Below are 19,919 nucleotides of genomic sequence, written 5' to 3' on the forward strand. Positions count from 1 at the left end.
TCACCGGAGTCACTCTTATCATAGAATGCTGATGAGATTGTCCAGATATTTTTGCAGGCCAGAGTGCTCTTCTTCTAGAGTGTTGGCTTTTCAAATTCCACTTTCCTGACCTTGTGTTACATCTTGCTTCCACAGTAGGAGGGAGATACATTGACTGGCAAAAGAAACCTCCAGATTTTAGAGAAAAAAATAAAACCTTAACAATTTTACTCGCTAGATTGTAAACGAAATCTCCAGATTTTAGAAAATTTTACTCGCTAGATTGTAAACAATTGTTTAACAATTTTACTCGCTAGATTGTTTAACAATTTTACTCGCTAGATTGTAAACGAAATCTCCATATTTTACTCGCTAGATTGTAAACAATTGTTTAACAATTTTACTCGCTAGATTGTAAACGAAATCTCCAGATTTTAGAGAAAAAAAAAAAAAAAAAAAAAACACTAGACGCTAAATCCAGATTTTGCTCGCTAGATTCCAAACGAAATCTCCGGAGCTAGCGAGAAAACAGCTAAATTAGCAACACTGATCGAGTGTGTTTTCTTTTTAAATCGATACGTGTAAATCTCTAATTTCCGAAGGTAGAAAAAGTGTATTCTTAAAAAAATAAAAATGGCTCTCCCAGACGATATCGGCGAATCTCAACAACCGTTTGAAATTCTTATGACAAAAAGACGATTATTACAACAACAACAACAACAACAAACCGCATCTTCTTCCGTTAATTCCAAGAATAAACAAAAACAGAGTAGCTATTTGAATTATCTTCGCGGATGGCTTGGTGCCATGTTTCTTATATCTTTCGCCAACAGCATACAGTCGTTTGTTGACATAAAATTCCTCAGCAAATCGATTTATACCAGTTCTCCTGAATCAGGTAAATCGATATATTTGATAATCCTAATTAATAAAAATCGATTGAACGAATCAATATACGACACGTAGAGGAAAATCTGATAGACGTAAAATTTGTGGATTAAAATGAATGTGTGACTGCTGCTGCTGTGCTCTGAGTGCTAGACAACAAACCGAAAAAGCTGTTAAAAAACAAATAAATATTACCAAAGGCAAGATAAGTTATTCTTCTAGTAGAAGAGTCTTCTACCTAGCTGGATACGTTTTTGCGCGCGCGCGCGCGTGTGTGTGTTTTAAAGCGTGTATTTACTTTGAAACACAAGTAGTACAAAGTCTTAAGTTAGAATAAGAAAAAATGGTTAACGCCAAACGGTGATCAGGGGAAGTCTGGATAATCGTTCAAAAATAGAAAATTAAACGAAATACTGGTAGATATCACCAGCTGTATGAAAATGTAATGGAATCGTCTATCATCTTGCCTTTGGTAACCTTTATTTATTTATTTATTTGAGACTTCTGCATTTATCAACCCGCGATTTCACAAAGTTACTCGGGTGTGCTCGAGTCGAGCACACCCGAGTAACTAGCACTGCTCGGCTCGACTGCTCGAGTGCTCGACTGCTCGAGTGCTCGGCTCAGCAGATGTCAGGAAGAACCGGAAACGGCCGACAGGTAGTTTTTTGAATATTAAGACATTTTTTTTCCAAATGAATTTCAGTAGTCGTCGCCATTCTTAACATGCTGAGGAAGGTGTAACAATTTGCGTTTTTTGTAATAAGGCTTGCCCGGCCGTTTCCGGTTCTTCCCGTCATCTGCTGGTGGGCAGACCTGAGTAACTTCGTGGAAATCGCGGGTCGATAAATGTAGAAGCACCACTTATAAATCGTAAATAATGTTAGGCTCTCGTCAGCCATATATACCACTTCTTGATTTTGTTGTCCATACTGAAAATCTGAAAATGTCATAATAAATATTAGCGTGAGTGTTTTTTTAGTTGAATGTAAAATCCCCTCCCCACTCCGAGTTCATATTTCCTATAAATATGCTGATCCTAATTTTTTTTTTTTTTTTTTTGGGGGGGGGGACTTGTGGAGAACGCCCTGTTTTAAGGTTGTTTTAAAAATGGAACGGAAATTTAAATTCCATTCCGTTTTAATTTTAGTCCAACTCACTCACCGTTAAGTGAACAGGAACAGTTGACATGTCGAATGTGAACGGTCCGTTCACATTCGACATGTCAACTTTTATAGGTTTTTCGGGTATGCTGACAAGGTTGGGGTTGCCTATTCCGAAAGCCGTTCTTAACATGAGAAGGTTGGGATGTTTAATCGCTCTAAGCGTACCCGAAAACCTATAAAAGTCGACAGTTCTGATGTGAACGGTGAGTTGGCAGATGGAAAAAAAAAAAAAAAAAAACATACCAAAAAGGTATATCAAATTGACTTTTTTCGTTTAAAAATTAAATTATTTTGTTTTTGTTAATAAATTTTTATTAAAAAAATCGGACCAAGTAAAGAATAGATACCCTGTAGCAGACGACCCCACCTGGCGGTGCCCAGCGCACATTTCAACTAACACCGCTGATTCGACCTTGACATTGGCACAAGCACAAGCACATGGCGTCGGTTGTTTGTAAACACGTCAAATAGCAAACATGCTCGAATATTCGCCAGCAATTTCTTTTCTTTTTTTTTTTTTTTTAAATATATTTACAAAATTTTTGAAGATTTAAAAGAAAAAATATATATTTACAAAACATTTTTTAAGTAAGTAACAAAACGAACGTGACAAGATCAAAGTCACTTCAATTTCTTGTTCTCTGTCGGTGGAGGAGGAATCCTTCACGACTGAGACAATTTTTATTTTTGTTCCTTTTCTCCACAGTAAAAAACGACCCTGGTGTTTAACTCTGTCCCGTGGGGAGGCATTGTAAATAGGAACAAAACGAACGTATTTAATAAATAAAAGTTATTTAAATAAATGGGTGTCTTTCTGTTTCGGATTTTTTCTACCAAGATTGATTTTTATGTACCGTGTGTCTTTTTTTTTGGGGGGGGGGTTCTGTGTGCGTTTTTAAGACAAATCAATATTTATTTAATTATTCTTTAAAACATTAACTTCAGCGACAATTAATATATTTTTAAAATAATATTTTTTAATATAAAATTTTGACGAATATTCGCGAGCAAGATTTTTTTTTTAAATAAAAGATATTTAAATAAATGGGTGTCTTTCTGAATGCGTTTTTTTTTCATAAAAATAAGAATTATGAAAAGATTTCTATCTAGAATTCATTTTATAAAAATAAAAGTTATAAAAAGATATGTGAATAAAATAATATATAATCTCCATTGTTTATACTTGTGATTTTATTATGCATAAAAATTGCCTCGGCCTAGAAGGATTTCTCCTTCACTGACCACCGACATACATCGCACTTTAAATAAATATTGAATTGTATTAAAAACGTACATAGAAAAAAATGGCCAAAACCGTATAGAATGAACCTTTTTTTATAAGTTTTATTCAAACAGTTTTTATTTGAACTTAATGGACTGTTTTTATTTTTATTTTTGTATTTATTAACTGTTTTATTCTTTTTATCAAACAAAAATAGAACTTTTATAATGAAATATATATTATGGACTGTTTTTCAAACATCGAAATTTTAAAATTAAAGTTTTATTTAAAAAAAAAAAAAAAGACGAGGTGTTTTTTTTCTTTTCGAGATATTTTTTTTCACCATTTATCACTTTTAAATTTTATTCAACAATGAAATTATAAAAAAAACAACACTTTTTGTTATATATATTTAAAAAAAAAATTATTATAAAATATCTATAAAGTCTATTTTTTATGTCTATAAAAGTTTGTTGAAAGTTCAAATAAAGTTTATAATTTAATTGAAAACAAAATACATTGTCTTTTTTTTTAATAAAATTACTTTAATTTTAAAATTTCGATGTTTGAAAAACAGTCCATAATATATATGTCATTATAAAAGTTCTATTTTTGTTTGATAAAAAGAATAAAACAGTTATTAAAAAGTTCTGTAAATATATTAAAAACGCACCCAGAAATACACCCATTTATTTAAATATCTTTTATTTTTTTAAAAATCTTGCTTGCGAATATTCGTCAAAATTTAATATTTAAAAATATTATTTTAAAAATATATTAATTGTCGCTGAAGTTAATGTTTTAAAGAATAATTAAACTCTGGAATTCCATTCCAGGCCACTCACTGCTTCCCCAACTGTACTGACATGCAGAAGTTCAAGTGTAACGTGAACCGACATCTTGCTGCTCAAATCCCAACATAGTACCCCAGTAGTTGTTCCTATTTACAATGCCTCCCCACGGGACAGAGTTAGACACCAGGGTCTTTTTTTACTGTGGAGAAAAGGAACAAAAATAAAAATTGTCTCAGTCGTGAAGGATTTCTCCTCCACTGACAGAGAACAAGAAATTGAAGTGCAGCACTGCAGCATCAGAAGAACAGATACTACACTTTGATCTTTTCCCACCTGATAGTAGCCCTCTACACCAAAGTGGCAATGTGCCTTGTTTGGGGTGAAAATGTAATACAACAAATAATAAATTGTCTTAAAAACGCACACAGAACCCCCCCCCCCAAAAAAAAAAAACACACACACGGTACATAAATATTAATCTTGGTCGAAAAAATCCGAAAAAGAAAGACACCCATTTATTTTATTTAAATACGTTCGTTTTGTTACTTTTTTGTAAATATATATTTTTTTCTTTTAAATCTTCAAAAGTTTTGTAAATATATTGTAAAAAAAATTGTTGGCGAATATTCGAGCATGTTTGATATTTGACATGTTTACAAACACCCGACGCCATGTGCTTGTGCCAATGTCAAGGTCGAATCAGCGGTGTTAGTTGAAAAGTGCGCTTGTCACCACCAGGCGCCGTCGTCTGCTACAGGGTATCTATTCTTTACTTGATCCAATATATTTACAGAACTTTTTAATAACTGTTTTATTCTTTTTATCAAACAAAAATAGAACTTTTATAATGACATATATATATTATGGACTGTTTTTCAAACATCGAAATTTTAAAATTAAAGTTAGTTTTATTAAAAAAAAAAAAAGACGAGGTGTTTTGTTTTCAATTAAATTATAAACTTTATTTGAACTTTCAACAAACTTTTATAGACATAAAAAATAGACTTTATAGATATTTTATAATAATTTTTTTAAAATATATTTAACAAAAAGTGTTTTTTTATCATTTCATTGTTGAATAAAATTTAAAAGTGATAAATGGTGAAAAAAAAATATCTCGAAAAAACAAAACACCTCGTCTTTTTTTTTTTTTTTAATAAAACTTTAATTTTAAAATTTCGATGTTTGAAAAACAGTCCATAATATATATTTCATTATAAAAGTTCTATTTTTGTTTGATAAAAAGAATAAAACAGTCAATAAATACAAAAATAAATAAAAAAAAACCCAGTCCATTTAGTTCAAATAAAGACTGAATAAAACTTATTAAAAAAGGTTCATTCTATACGGTTTTGGACATTTTTTTTCTGTGTACGTTTTTAATACAATTCAATATATATTTAAAGTGCGATGTATGTCGGTGGTTACTGAAGGAGAAATAATTATAGGCCGAGGCAATTTTTATGCATAATAAAATCACAAGTATAAACAATCGAGATTTTAAAATATATTTCATTCACATATCTTTTTTATAACTTTTATTTTTATAAAGATGAATTCTAGATAGAAATTTTTGGTACTGGTCGCGATTTGAGTTCCCTGCCGAACACCATAAAAAAACACTGACTTCTCCCTACGCATGAGCAAAGGACATGTTTTAGTTGCCATAGTAACTAAACGATCATTAATTTTTATCGACTTTTTATAAGTTTTACTGTTTATGAATATTGAAATAAAAGAAATTACTACATTTATTAATAATATCTCACTTTTATCGCCTTTGTTTTTAATCACTTTTATCGACTTTTTTTTTACTGTTTATGTGTCACTTTTATCAACTTTTTCTTTTCTTTTTTAATAGCATTTTCTTTTTAAATGACAACGTTTTTACTGTTTATGAATATTTAAAGAAAAATAATTACTAAACATTTATTAATAAAAAAAAAATGGGTGCTAGTGCACTTATGATCCGCGCGTATTTCTAAGTTTAATTAAAGTTTAATGTTTTTTTTATTCAATTGTAAGGTTAAAGTAGAGAATAGGTACAAAACACCCTCCCCATGTTAAGAATGGCTTAACCTTACAATTGAATAAAAAAAAAACTGTGTCATTATCGAGGATGTCAATAGATTGAATAAGACATAACGACAGATCAGCTTCTATAAAAATGGCGTTTTTATTTACATCTGACAAACATGAGTACACCGGTAAGGGGGCGTAACTCCAGCCGGTGAAAACTCTTGTTCAGTCTCTCATGCAACATCTTCCCTTTTCTCAATAATAAAAACAGAAGATAAAGACAAACAAAACAAAAAAAAAAAAAAAAAACACAACAAAAAGTCTGATAAGAATTAAAACAGTCTACAAAACACAGTGATCTAGGCATTCCTTGGGCTGACTACCCTCCTACCTAACAGGGATTATTCTGCCCTTTCACTTATGTTGTGAAATCCTTGAATCTCACAGGATCTCTTATTATTTTTCCTGACCGTGTTGTCCGCAACCTTTCCGGACTTGGTTTTGTTGGGGATGGGGTCGGGTTGAGGGTTTCTCTTATTTCACCTTCATATTGAGGTGGTTCTGAGTTACGTATCTCTTCTGTACTCTGCCCTGTATTCTTGGGTAACTCGCTCTGCACTTCATATGGCTGGTGTATTCCTGATGTGAGTGGGGGTGTCTCTGCAGTTTTCTTCAAATCTACTCTATTCCGTCGATATAAGTCCCCATCCACTTTTACATGGTATGATCGCTCATCCAGTCTCCTCCATATAACAGCTTTCCTCCACTCTTTTTGACCATTTATGTGTGGTTTCATCCATACTACATCTCCAGGATACAATGGTTTAAGTGGTTTTACTTTGTGGTTAAAAGAATGTTCTTGCCTCCTGCGGTCTTGCTTCACTGATTTTCTCAGATTTTTGGGCAATTCTGGCTTGAGTAAATCCTCCCTGGTTGGGAGAAGTGTTTTTGTTCTCCTTGACATCAGCTTCTGAGCTGGTGATAAGAGACCTTTGGCTGGCGTATTCCTGTGATCCAACATTGCTAGGTATGGATCAGCCTTATCGTCCATCGCTTTCCGGAAAAGGTTCTTTGCCATCTTTACCGCAGATTCCACTTTGCCATTTGCCTTGCTATTGTATGGACTGACAGGTGTATGTGTAAAACACCACTTTTTTGCAAAGGTAGAAAATTCCTGGCTACTAAACTGAGGCCCATTATCAGTTACGACCTGATCTGGTATTCCATGTCGTGCAAAATGGTGTTTAAGTTTAGTTATCACTGTTTTTGCTTGTGTATTGAGAAGATGATCGATTTCCCAGAAGTTGCTCATATAATCAACTGTGCACAGATAGTCTCTATCTGCAAACTTAAAGAGATCTACTCCCACTTTCGCCCAGGGTCTGTCAGGAACTTCATGGACCATTAATGGTTCTGCCGGGTTGGCCACTTCATATTTTCTACATGTGGGTCACTTTGACACATAGTCTTTGATGTCACTGTTCATATTTGGCCAATACAAGCATTTTCTTGCTCTTCTGCAACATCCTTCTATTCCCAGGTGTGTGGAATGCAGCTTTTCTTTCAACACCGCCCGCTGTGTCAGTGGAACCACTACCCGGTTTCCTCTGAAAATTAAACCATCTTGCACCGTCATTTCATTCCGCATGTTAAAATATGGTCTCACCTCTGGGTCAAGATGTATTTTTTCTTCTGGCCATCCTTCCAGAATTACTTGCTGTAACTGCTGCATGTTTCTGTCTTCCTTCGTGGCTGAGCGCAGTTCAAGCAGCCTTCTCTCTGTTACAGGAATATATTCTGCTTCCTTGACATCATCTTCATCGTCCATATCTTCACTGCTTAATGCATAAATGTATGCTCTTGATAGCGTATCTGCAAGGAACATTTTCTTACCTGGATGGTACAGAACTGTAGCATCGTAAGCCTGTAGTCGCATCAGCATGTTTTGAAGTCGTTTTGGGCATTTCACGAATTCTTTTTTCATAATCGCCTCCAGTGGCTTATGAACGGTTAGCACTGTTATCTGTCGACTAAACGTATATTGATGAAACCGTTCACATGCGTAGACTACTGCTAGTATTTTCTTTTCAATCTGTGCATACCGAGTTTCTGTGTCGGTCAGTGCACGGCTGGTATAGGCTAGGGGTTGACTTTCTTGTAGTAGTGCAGCCCCCATGCCCTTCTCACTTGCATCGCATTGGATGACCAAAGATTTGTTGGGGTCATAGTACCTCAACACTGGTGCCTCACTCACTAACTCTTTAATTTTCCCAAAAGCCTCTTCATGGATTTGGGACCATGTCCATGGCACATCTGCCTTCACTAAATTTCGAATTGGGGCCATCACATCAGATATGTGTGGTAGAAATTTTGCCAGGTAATTCACGAATCCAACCAATCGTTGCACTCCTTTCACATCTGTTGGACACGGCATCTCTTTTCTGGCTCTTACCTTCCCAGGATCAGGAAGTAAACCATCACTAGTTATTATGTGTCCCAGGAAAGATATAGACGTTTGTCGTAAGTTCAATTTTCCAGCATTCAATCGCATCCCGCGATCACGACATCTCTGCAACAGTTTCCTGAGTTTTAGGTCATGATCAATTGTTGCTTCTTCCATCGTTTTACCCTTCCCAATCACCAGAAGATCATCCGCTTTGTTAACCACCCCTTTCAAATCGGACACATTGTTAAAAAGGGTCTTTTGAAATATCTTTGGAGCTGGAGAAATACCGAAAGGTAAAACCTTCCACCGGAACCTACCGTATGATGTAGCAAATGTTGTTAAGCGACTGCTGACTTCGTCTAATTTTACATGCCAGAATCCATCTCGTAGATCCAGGGTAGAAAATACCTTGCTGTCAGTCAGTTCTGGTAGTAAATCGTCCAGTGTAGGTAACTGAAAATGTTCCCTCTTCAGAGCCTTATTCAGTGGTCTTGGGTCTATACATATCCGCAGGCTTCCATTTTTCTTAGTTACCAGTGCTAACGCACTTACTCATGGTGTTGGGTCGCTCACTGGTTCAATAACATTCTTCTTAACCAGTTTTTCCAACTCGACTTTTAGCTTGTCTTTAAGTGCCACTGGTATTCTCCGTGTTGCTGCAACATTTGGTGTTACTCCTAGATCCACCTGCAAATGTACCTCTCCTGGTAATTGATCCAATTCTTCCTTGAATACATCTCTGAAGTCATTGATAATGCTGTCCGAGTACTGGGTGCTGGATTCATTCATTTGGGAAACTTTGGCGACCATTTTGAATTTGTCGTTATTGATTGTGACGAGTTCCATTTTCTGGATTGCATTTGCTCCCAGTAAGGGATGGGAATCCTCTTTCACAATGACAAACTTAACTGCATATTTCTGTCCAGTTTTGGGGTTTATCATTTTAACTCGACACTCTCCTAACGGCTTCACTTCTGCTCCATTCCACATGACAAGGGTCTTATTTGAATGTTCCAGTGTTTTTCCAATCACGTGTTTCACATTCAATATGTTCACGGACGCTCCACTATCGAGCTGAAAAGCAATTGGTTTTCCTTTCACCATCATTTCCGCCTTTATCACCTCTTGACTCACAGCATTCACCGTTTCCTTAATCGTTATGTTGTCTACCTGTCCATAGTCTGAACTACTACTGTCGTTTTCTTGGTCATCATATTGGGTTTTGACAGCCTGCACATTCTTTTTCCTTGATTCTTTGCATTTCGCGGCAAAGTGGTTTTTCCCATTACATTGATAACAGGTCTTGCCAAATGCAGGACATACCTCTTTTCTCGGTCCATGCCGCAGTGCACACGCCCAGCAATCTCTGTCAGTTTGTGCCGATGTCTTTCTCCTCGGTTTAAAATTAACCTTATTCACTCCTTCAGGCCTTAGGATACTGGACTGGACCGTGGCATTTTCAGACAGCTTACAAATGTCAATACATTTTTGTAAGTCTGTCTTATTTTCAATAATTCAGCTTGTGTCTGGGGGTTGTGTATTCCCAGCACTACCTGATCTCTGAGTACTGATGAAACGCAATTGTCACAAAAATTGCACGTTTTTATTAACGTCCAAAGTGCCGTAATAAAGGATTCCACAGTCTCTGATCCTCCTTGCTTTCTAGAATGAAATACGTAACGCTCGTAGGTTTCATTCGTTTCCCCTATAGCGTATTTATCGAATGCCTGAATAATTTCGGTGGGTGTTCTTTCATCCTCAGGTGTTAGAAATTGAAATCCGTAGTAAACTTTCAATGCGTCATCTCCCAACGTGTGAAGCAAAAGTGGCATTTGATATTGTAATGACTGTCTCGTCAAACACGTAATAATGGCGTAGTTATGCCATTTCAGTTTAAACAACTTCCAGTTCGGCAATAAATTATCTTCCATACATAAGGGCGCTGGTGGTCTTATGCCAGCCACTGGTCTGTTTGTTTCTTCCATGCTTCCTTCTGACATTTTTTTTTTTTTTCTCCACGTGACGTACGTACGAATTACAATTTTAAACAAAAACAATAAAGTTACTTATCTGTTTCTGCAAATAACTTTCCGCTTCTTATCCTTTTGTACATCTTACTTAGACATATCTTTATCCCACTCGCGGCCACCATGTGTCATTATCGAGGATGTCAATAGATTGAATAAGACATAACGACAGATCAGCTTCTATAAAAATGGCGTCTTTATTTACATCTGACAAACATGAGTACACCGGTAAGGGGGCATAACTCCAGCCGGTGAAAACTCTTGTTCAGTCCCTCATGCAACAAAAACATTAAACTTTAATTAAACTTAGAAATACGATTTAAACTATAGCGCGGATCATAAGTGCACTAGCACCCATTTTTTTATTAATAAATGTTTAGTAATTATTTTTTTTTTAATATTCATAAACAGTAAAAACGTTGTCATTTAAAAATAAAATGTTATTTAAAAAAAAAAAAAAAGGTCAATAAAAGTGATAAAAAACAAAGGCGATAAATGTCCTTTGCTCATGCGTAGGGAGAAGTCAGTGTTTTTTTATGGTGTTCGGCAGGGAACTCAAATCGCGACCAGTACCAAATCTTTTTATAATTTTTATTTTTATTAAATAAAAACGCACTCAGAAAGACACCCATTTATTTAAATATCTTTTATCAAAAAAAAAAAAAATCTTGCTCGCGAATATTCGTGAAAAGCTTATATTTTAAAATATTATTTTAAAAATATATTAATTGTCGCTGAAATGTTTTAAAGAATAATTAAATAAATATTGAATTGTCTTAAAAACGCATACAGACCCCCCCCCTCCGTCCCAAAAAAGCACACGGTACATAAAAATCAATCTTGATCGAAAAAATCCGACACAGAAAGACACCCATTTATTTAAATATCTTTTATTTATTAAATACGTTCGTTTTGTTACTTACTTAAAATAAATGTTTTGTAAATATATATTTTTTCATTTAAATCTTCAAAAGTTTTGTAAATATATTTAAAAAAAGAAAAATGTTGGCGAATATTCGAGCATGTTTGCTATTTGACGTGTTTACAAACACCCGACGCCATGTGCTTGTGCCAATGTCAAGGTCGAATCACCGGTGTTAGTTGAATTGTGCGCTTGTCACCGCCAGGCGGCGTCGTCTGCTACAGGGTATCTATTCTTTACTTGATCCATTTTTTTTAATACATAAAGAGATTTTTGAGAGTAAGTTTGGTTTGTTATCTTTCAAAAAAGTTATGCGTTACTGAAGCAAAAAAAAAAAAAAAGAACCTCAAAAATTAATTAACTTCCAGTTATTTAAAAAAAATTTTTATTACATTTTCACCCCAAATGAGGCACATTGCCACTTTGATGTAGAAGGCTACTATTACGGACATAAGCTACACGGTTATTATGTGGGGAGTTGGGCAGCAAGATGTCAGTTCACGTTAAACTTGAACGTCAGTATAGTTGGGGAAGCAGGAACCCACAAGGGAATTCCAAAGTCTAGCAATTCTGGGGAAGAAACTACAGGAGATCTAAGGATCTCTACTGTGAAGGGGCGGGATTTTGTTGAGGGTATTTATGTAGGGGGGCACAAGTGCTTGCTGTTCGTTGGAGTATTCACCATTAAAGTACTTGTAAAACAGGCAGATGGATGCTACATTTCGTTGATGGGACAGACGCTGAAGCTTAGATGAAGTTCAGAACCTATCAGATTGGCGACTTTCTTGTGAACCTTGTCTAGGAATGAGAGACTAGTAACAGATGCACCAGCCCAAATATGACAACAATACTCCATGCATGGGCGAATGGTGGCCTTATAGAGGTACAGGATACTTTCGGGTGTTACTAGTTTTCTAGCACGGTAGAGAGAACCTACCTTCTTTGCAGCGGTCGTGGCAATGCTCTCAATGTAATTGTTCCAACTCATGTTTCTTGTGAAATGTTTTCTCTATCATTAAATCATTTCTCTCTGATAGGCTCATAAGAGTAGTGGTCGATGGACAAAAATCAGAGGCCTGCAGTATTAATGCTGGAGTCCCTCAGGGGTCCATCCTGGGCCCAACTCTCTTCTCTTATCTACATCAATGACCTCCCTAAACACATACTTAAATCATTCGTTGACATCTATGCTGATGACACGACCATCTACGGCAACACATCAAAGGCTGTAAATGACAAAGTTCTCTCTGATTCTCTCTCCTCTGATCTCAAGCGCGTGGTTCAGTGGGGGAAGAGGTGGCTGGTTACCTTTAATGCATCTAAAACCAAACTCCTATCTTTACATCATCAACGCTCTGATCCCCATCTAGCATCAATTGAAATGGATGGCTCTCGTCTAGGACAAGCCCCATGTTTTAACAAGCTTCTGCGCTTGACCTTTACTCATGATCTGAAATGGAACACGTACATCAAGTCTGTTGCCAAGGTCGCTGGAAAGATGGTGGGATCCTTCTACCGCTCCAGAAGATATCTCACTACTGATGCAATTCTCTATCTATATAAAAGCCAAGTACGTCCAAAGATGGAATACTGCTGCCATATTTGGGCAGGAGCTGCTAAAAACAGCCTATCCTGCCTTGACAGAGTACAAAATAGACTTCGTGGCTAAGTGGGGGATGTCCTTTTCTCTTCCCTGCAACCTCTCTCCCACAGAAGAGACGTTGCGAGCCTATCTTTGTTTTATTGTTATTTCCATTGCAGGTGCTCGTCTGAACTCCAATTTCTGTTTCTCTCTCGGCGATCTTTTACGAAAAACACCCGTCTAGCTGAATTCACTGTGAAAAATTTTCCCCACTCTATATCTGTGCCTAAATCAAAACGTAGATTCCATGAACAAAGCTTCTTTCTTAGAACTGCACGCCTGTGGAACTCTGTTCCATCTGCCTGCTTCCCACTTGACTACAACCTGAATGTCTTCAAGTCCAACGTAAACAAATTCCTGATGAACCGCTCCCTTAAGTAGACACTTTATTAAATATCCACATTAACGTAGTGTACTTGCAATAACCCTTATCCCTGAGTGGCTTCCGGGCCTTGATAAGTGGTGACCGTAAGGCCGAGGAATTGAAAAGATGTACTTTAAGATAAAGAGTCTTTGGTCATTGCTATTGGTGGTACTTATTGGTTAATACTTTTTTGTTTAGCAAGCTTCTTTCAACAAAGAAACGATTATAAGATGTGTTTATGGTGAATGTTGATATTTCAGATGACGACCGGAAAAGCAAGTTCACAGAAAATTTAAATAATTATTTTCATTTATAGTGTAATTTCATGTTTCTTTTCTTTTTCTTTTTTTTTTTTAAATTCTTTGTTAATACGTATTTTGTTAAATAAAAAAGAATATTTTTTCATTGTCAAAAATGTATAAATATTTTTTATCGGACCAAGCAAAGAATGGAGACCGTGTAGCAGAAGACAACGAATGCCACACATTTCAAGTGACACCGACCTTGACATTGGTTCTTTGTAAACACGCCAAACGGCAGACATGGTCGAATGTTCGCGAGTAAAATGTTTTAAAAATATATTTACAAAACTTTTTAAGATTAAAAAGAAAAATATATCTTTACAAAACATTTTTTGGGGTTTGTATTACTGTACACAGATTCGAAAAAGTTGTCAAAAAAACAAATATAGAACAAATAAATGTTATCAAAGGCAAGATAAGTTACTTTTCTACCTAACTGGATATATTTTTTTGTGTTTTTATTCAGTGTAACATGTTTATTCAGCTCGAAAAACATGCAGTGTTTACCGATGTATTGGACAATTCAAAATGGCACCCGCCCGTCTCTTTAACACGGTAAGTTTGGGAAAAGATGTTATAAATAATAAATTAGACAAAATACTATTAAAAAACAACCGAATATATGTCAACTTATGTCACGGTAACATATATTGAGCGAATTTCTAACAGTATTTTGTCTAGTTTATTATTTATAATACCTTTTCCCAAACTTACCCTCTCCGAGAGAGAGTCGGCCGCCATTTTGAATTTTCCAATACATCGGTAAACACTGCATCTTTTTCGAGCTGAATAAACATGTTACACTGAATAAAAACACAAAAAATATATCCAGTTAGGTAGAAAAGTAACTTATCTTGCCTTTGGTAACATTTATTTGTTCTATATTTGTTTTTTGACAACTTTTTCGAATCTATGTGTACAGTAATACAAACCCATTTTTTTAATATTAAATATTCACAAGACTTATTAAAAAAACCTAACTTTTTTTTTATTTACATAAAACGTTTTAATGTAAGAAACAAAAGGAACGTATTTAAACAAAATATACTTAAATAAATGGGTGTCTTTCTGGGTGCGTTTTTTAATATATTAAAAGAACTTTTTAATAAAACTAATAAAAGTAATTATTATAATTATAACAAAAATAAATAAATAAAAAAGAATGACTTATATTAATTATTAAACATTAAAAACCGACGTTATAACTGAGAATTTTGGACGCTAAAATTTACTTGTATTTAATTTGTGTTTGTTGTATTGTATAAAAATAGAAAGATTTTTTTGTTTTCATTTTTAATAAAAATAAAAATTATGAACAGATTTGTATCTTGTAATACTACATTTCATCTTTATTTTTAAAATCTTGATTGTTTATACTTGTTGCTTATACTTGTGGTTTTATTTTGCATGAAAAATTGCCTCAGTCTAGAGAGATTTTTCCTTCTTTGTCCGCCTACATACATTGCACTTTAAATAAATATTGAATTGTATTAAAAAAACACAAATGGGGGGGGGGGCACAAACACTTTATATAAAAATCAATCTTGGTCGCAAAAACCCGCGAAACATTAAAAAAAAAAAAAAAATCGAACAAGTCAGTTATTTTATATTTGTTTTTGCCATTAAAATGTTTGGACTAAGCAAAGAATAGAGACCCTATAGCAGAAGACGACAACTGGCGTATATTTCAAGTGACACCTCGACCTTGGCATTGGAGTTGGTTGTTTGTAAACACGTCAAATAGCAGACATAGTCGAATTTTCGCGAACACTTTCTTTTTTTTAAATATATTTACACTATTTTTAAGAAAACTACTACTACTACTACTACTACTACTAATAATAATAATAATAATAATAATAATAATAATAATAATAATAAAGACAAATAATAATAGATATTTTTTAAAAAAAACTTTTAAATAAAATTATTTAAACAAACTTTTTAATGACAGAGAAAAATATAAAATAACTGACTTATTCAGATTTTTGCAAATGTTTCGTGGGTTTTGCGACCAAGATTAATTTTGTATGTAAAGTAGGTTGTTTTTTTTTCTTTCTTTACTGTGCGTTTATAATACAATTCAATATTTATTTAAAGTGCGATGTATATATATCGGTGCTCAGTAAAGGAAGGAAAATCCTTCTAGACCGAGGCAATTTTTATGCATAATAAATCACAAATATTAGCAACAAGTAAAATGAGCATTTAAAAATATATTATTTTATTCACATTTTTATAACTTTTATTTTTATAAATATGAATTATAGGTGTATCAGAATTTTTGTAGGAATTTTTGACATCCCTAACACGAAACTACAAATAAAATATAAAAAACTCGGATTTCTCTTTTAAAAGTGGGTTGTTTGATTTTTTGGGGGATTATACTTCCAAAATAAACTATTAAAGTTGTTTTAAAAGTAATAGAAATATTTTTTTTTTAAAGAACAGTAATGAAATTAATTGAATTTTACGAGCTCAGTATTTTTCAATTTTTAAACTTTAAAAATCTATCAAAATTTTTCTATTGATTCTATTTTTACGATATGTTCAGGTTCAATGTGAAATTTTATGTTCTTTCCAATAAACCGATTATAATATTTTAAACAAACGTTTTTTTTTAATTCACGCCCCCCATTTTCAAGTGCCTATTAAAAAGTAAATAATTAATTTTACTCACCAAAGTTTTATATATCACAAATTGAAGATAAAAGATCAATAAATAATATATTCAAATTTAAAACAAAAAGTAGTGTTTTTTTAGAAATTTGCCTGTAAAGTCCGAAGTTTAAAACCTTTTTTTTTTTAAACCACGTTGTTTGTTTTTTCTTTTGTTTTTGTGTTTTTTTTTTAAAATGAAACCTTGGTCCTTGCTCCTTTAATTAAAAAAATTAGAGATTGAATTACATTTTTCGAGTAGTTATAAGCTTGGAAAGACAGGGGGTCGAATTAATTCACGCTTCCCATTTTAAAATGTCTATCACAAAGTAAATAATTAATTTATGTACCAAAGTCTTATATATCACAAATTGAAAATAAAAGATCAATAAATAATATATTCAAATTTAAAACAAAAAAGTAGTGTTTTTTTAGAAATTTACCTGTAAAGTCCGAAGTTTAAAACCTTTTTTTTTAAAACACGTTGTTTGTTGTTTTTTTTTTTTTTTTTTTTTTTTTAATAATTGAAAAAAATAGGGCTTGAATTACATTTTTCGAGGAGTTATAAGCTTGGATAGACGGTGTAGAATTATTCAATATTTTTCACAAAATTTCTGACACACCTATAGTATCACAAAACACAATTTTTTTAAAAAACTTTTTTTTTTATTTTAAAAAAATTGCTATTTGCTTACTTCTCCACGAGGACAAATTGAATACAAGTAAGCTTTTAATGTAACGAAATACATTTAAACAATATATATTTAAATAAATAGATGTTGTGCAGAAATTCTTAGTTATAACGATGATGTTGTAATTTATATAGTTCATTCTTTTTATTTATTTATTATTATTTGTTTTATTAAAGTGTTGTAAATATATGAAAAACATAATAATTACTATTAAACAACTGTTTTGTAAATATATATTTTTTCTTTTTTACTTGGTCCAAAAATTGATATAAATTTAATATTATTATGTTTTGAAGTGTTTTCCTAATTAATATATACTATTATCGAATAAATTGCCAAAAAAATGTATATCGGTGCTCAGTAAAGGAAGGAAAATCCTTCTAGACCGAGGCAATTTTTATGCATAATAAAATCACAAGTATAAACAATGGGCAATTAAAAATATATTATTTCATTCACATTTTTATAACTTTTATTTTTATAAAGATGAAATATAGTATCACAAGACACATTTTTTTAAACTTTTATTTTTATTTTAAAAAGAAATTGCTATTTGCTTACTTCTCGACGAGGGCAAATTGAATACAAGTAAGCTTTTAATGTAACGAAATACATTTAAACAATATATATTTAAATAAATAGATGTTCTGTAGAAATTCTTAGTTATAACGATTGTGTTGTAATTTATATAGTTCATTCTTTTTATTTATTATTATTTGTTTTATTAAAGTGTTGTAAATATATGAAAAACACGCACTCAGAAAGACACCCATATATGTAAATATATTTTGTTTAAATACGTTCGTTTTGTTACTCACATTAAAAAGTTTTGTGCAAATAGAAATTAGTTTTTTTAAGCCTTAAAAGTTTTGTAAATAATTACTATTAAACAACTGTTTTGTAAATATATATTTTTTCTTCTAAATCTTAAAACGTTTTGTAAATATACTTTTTATAAAATTTTGCTCGCGAACGTTCAACCACATCTGCTGTCTTATGTGTTTACAAGCGATATGTGGTTTTGTCAATGTTAAGGTCGAATGACCATTGTCACTTAGAATGTGCGTCAATCTGTGTTTCTTCTACAGGGTATCTATTTTTTACTTGGTCAAAAAATTGATATAAATTAAATTTCTTTTTTCACGTTCTTTTCCTCCTTCAATTATTTTCCTACACACACACCGACAAACACTCAGGCACACCCGCTAGTCTGTATATATAAAAGGCAAAACGGGCACACGCATTTTTGTATGTCCAAGAAAGGCTTTTTTCACCAGGCTTCTCGACAAGGTTACTATTTTTGAGAACTTTCCTTATTATGATATTGCTAAATTTGAACACTTTTCACTTCCTGTCACGTCATAGCATAGCGGTAAAATGTCAGGTTTTCTTTCATTTTCTTTTCCACCTTTGCGTCACGGGTTCGAGCCTGCCTGCCTACTAACACTCTTTTTGCTCAATATACACCTACAAACACCCGGGTAATGCCGGGTATGCCCGCTAATATTGTATGAAATATATTTTTATACTGTTACACGCTTTGGTCAGTAAGTTTGTCAAATGTAAACATAGATCGATTGCTGGCATAACTTTTCAACTATTCATCGATAACTCGTGATTAAAATGGTTATAATATCAGCCGGAATATAACTTAATATAAACTATATGGAACATTCGACTATTAGAAAGTGTCATGTTTCTGATTTTTCACGTTAATTTCTTTTTAAAAAAAAACATAACATTTTGTATCATATCCTACCTGGATAATTATTTTTGTGATTTATCTCATTTTAAAACGTTTATTTAGTTTGAAATACAAATTGTGTCAAATGCTTGACTTACAACGAGAACAAAATACATAACATGAGCCGGTCATCTGTGAAGTCTCAATAATCACTGAAAAATCGAAAATGAAAGAAAATACTGATAGAAACTCAATAATTATCAGTATGACATTAAAAGAAGAGGTAGTGTAAAAGCGGTCATTTGATTTGACAATTTTACAAAAGATAAATAAATTGTAAACAATTTTGTTTTAATCTTTTACATTTCTTTACTTCTATTTTTACAAAAAAAAAAAAAACGATCGTTTTTAACTCGAACTTAAAATTCTATCGCAAAATGGAATAAAAATTTCGATAGTGATTGGACATAACTTTATGTATTACTTCAGTTCCTTTTTTATTTTAGAAATTGAAATGATTAGAATAACCAAATGTGAATTAAAGCAAAACATTTATTTTTGCAAAGAAGTCACTAATTATCAAGGCACAGAGGCCACTCGATAAAAGTAAAAGAGTGTACAATAGTCAATGAGACAATATCATAGTAACTATTAGTATATTTGGTAAATTGGATTAAGGGGATGGCTCATCAACAACTTGTTTACATTGAAGTTGAAGATAACCATATTGGAGTCAGTTGAAAAGCAAACAAACGGAAGAGAGTTCCACACGTGTGCAATTCTAAGAAATAAAAAATCTTCATTTAGGTTTATGCACACAGAGTGGGGGAAATTACTGATAGTGTTTTCAGCAACAAGAGTGTTTCTCATGAATGTTTGGCGAGAGAGGACCATAGATTAGAGCTCAGACGAGCACTTGCCATGAAAATAACAATAAAGTAGAGACAAGCTCACAACGTCTCTTCTGTGAGAAAGAGGTTACAGGGAAGAGAAAAGAGCATCCCCTACTAGGCTACAAAGTCTATTTTGAACTCTGTCAAGGCAGAATAAGGTTTTTCTTCTAGCTCCTGCCCAGATGTGACAAAATACTCTATCCTTGGACATACCTGGCTCT

The 19,919-nt window shown here is 33.1% G+C and overlaps 1 protein-coding gene across 1 annotated transcript in view; it reads left to right on the plus strand.

Annotated features, from left to right (window-relative positions):
• Positions 1–578: 578 nt before the first annotated feature.
• Positions 579–19,919, plus strand: part of LOC145260497 (ergosterol biosynthetic protein 28 homolog) — a 56,793-nt gene continuing 37,452 nt past the window's right edge. Inside the window, exon 1 of the mRNA XM_080118608.1 lies at positions 579–877. Within this exon, the coding sequence (XP_079974734.1) occupies positions 613–877 (265 nt within the window). The 5' untranslated portion in view covers positions 579–612. The remainder of the gene's footprint in view (positions 878–19,919) is intronic.

The sequence above is a fragment of the Euprymna scolopes genome, chromosome 36 (genome assembly GCF_053919585.1).
Source record: "Euprymna scolopes isolate OS-2025 chromosome 36, ASM5391958v1, whole genome shotgun sequence".
Lineage (NCBI taxonomy): Eukaryota > Metazoa > Mollusca > Cephalopoda > Sepiida > Sepiolidae > Euprymna > Euprymna scolopes.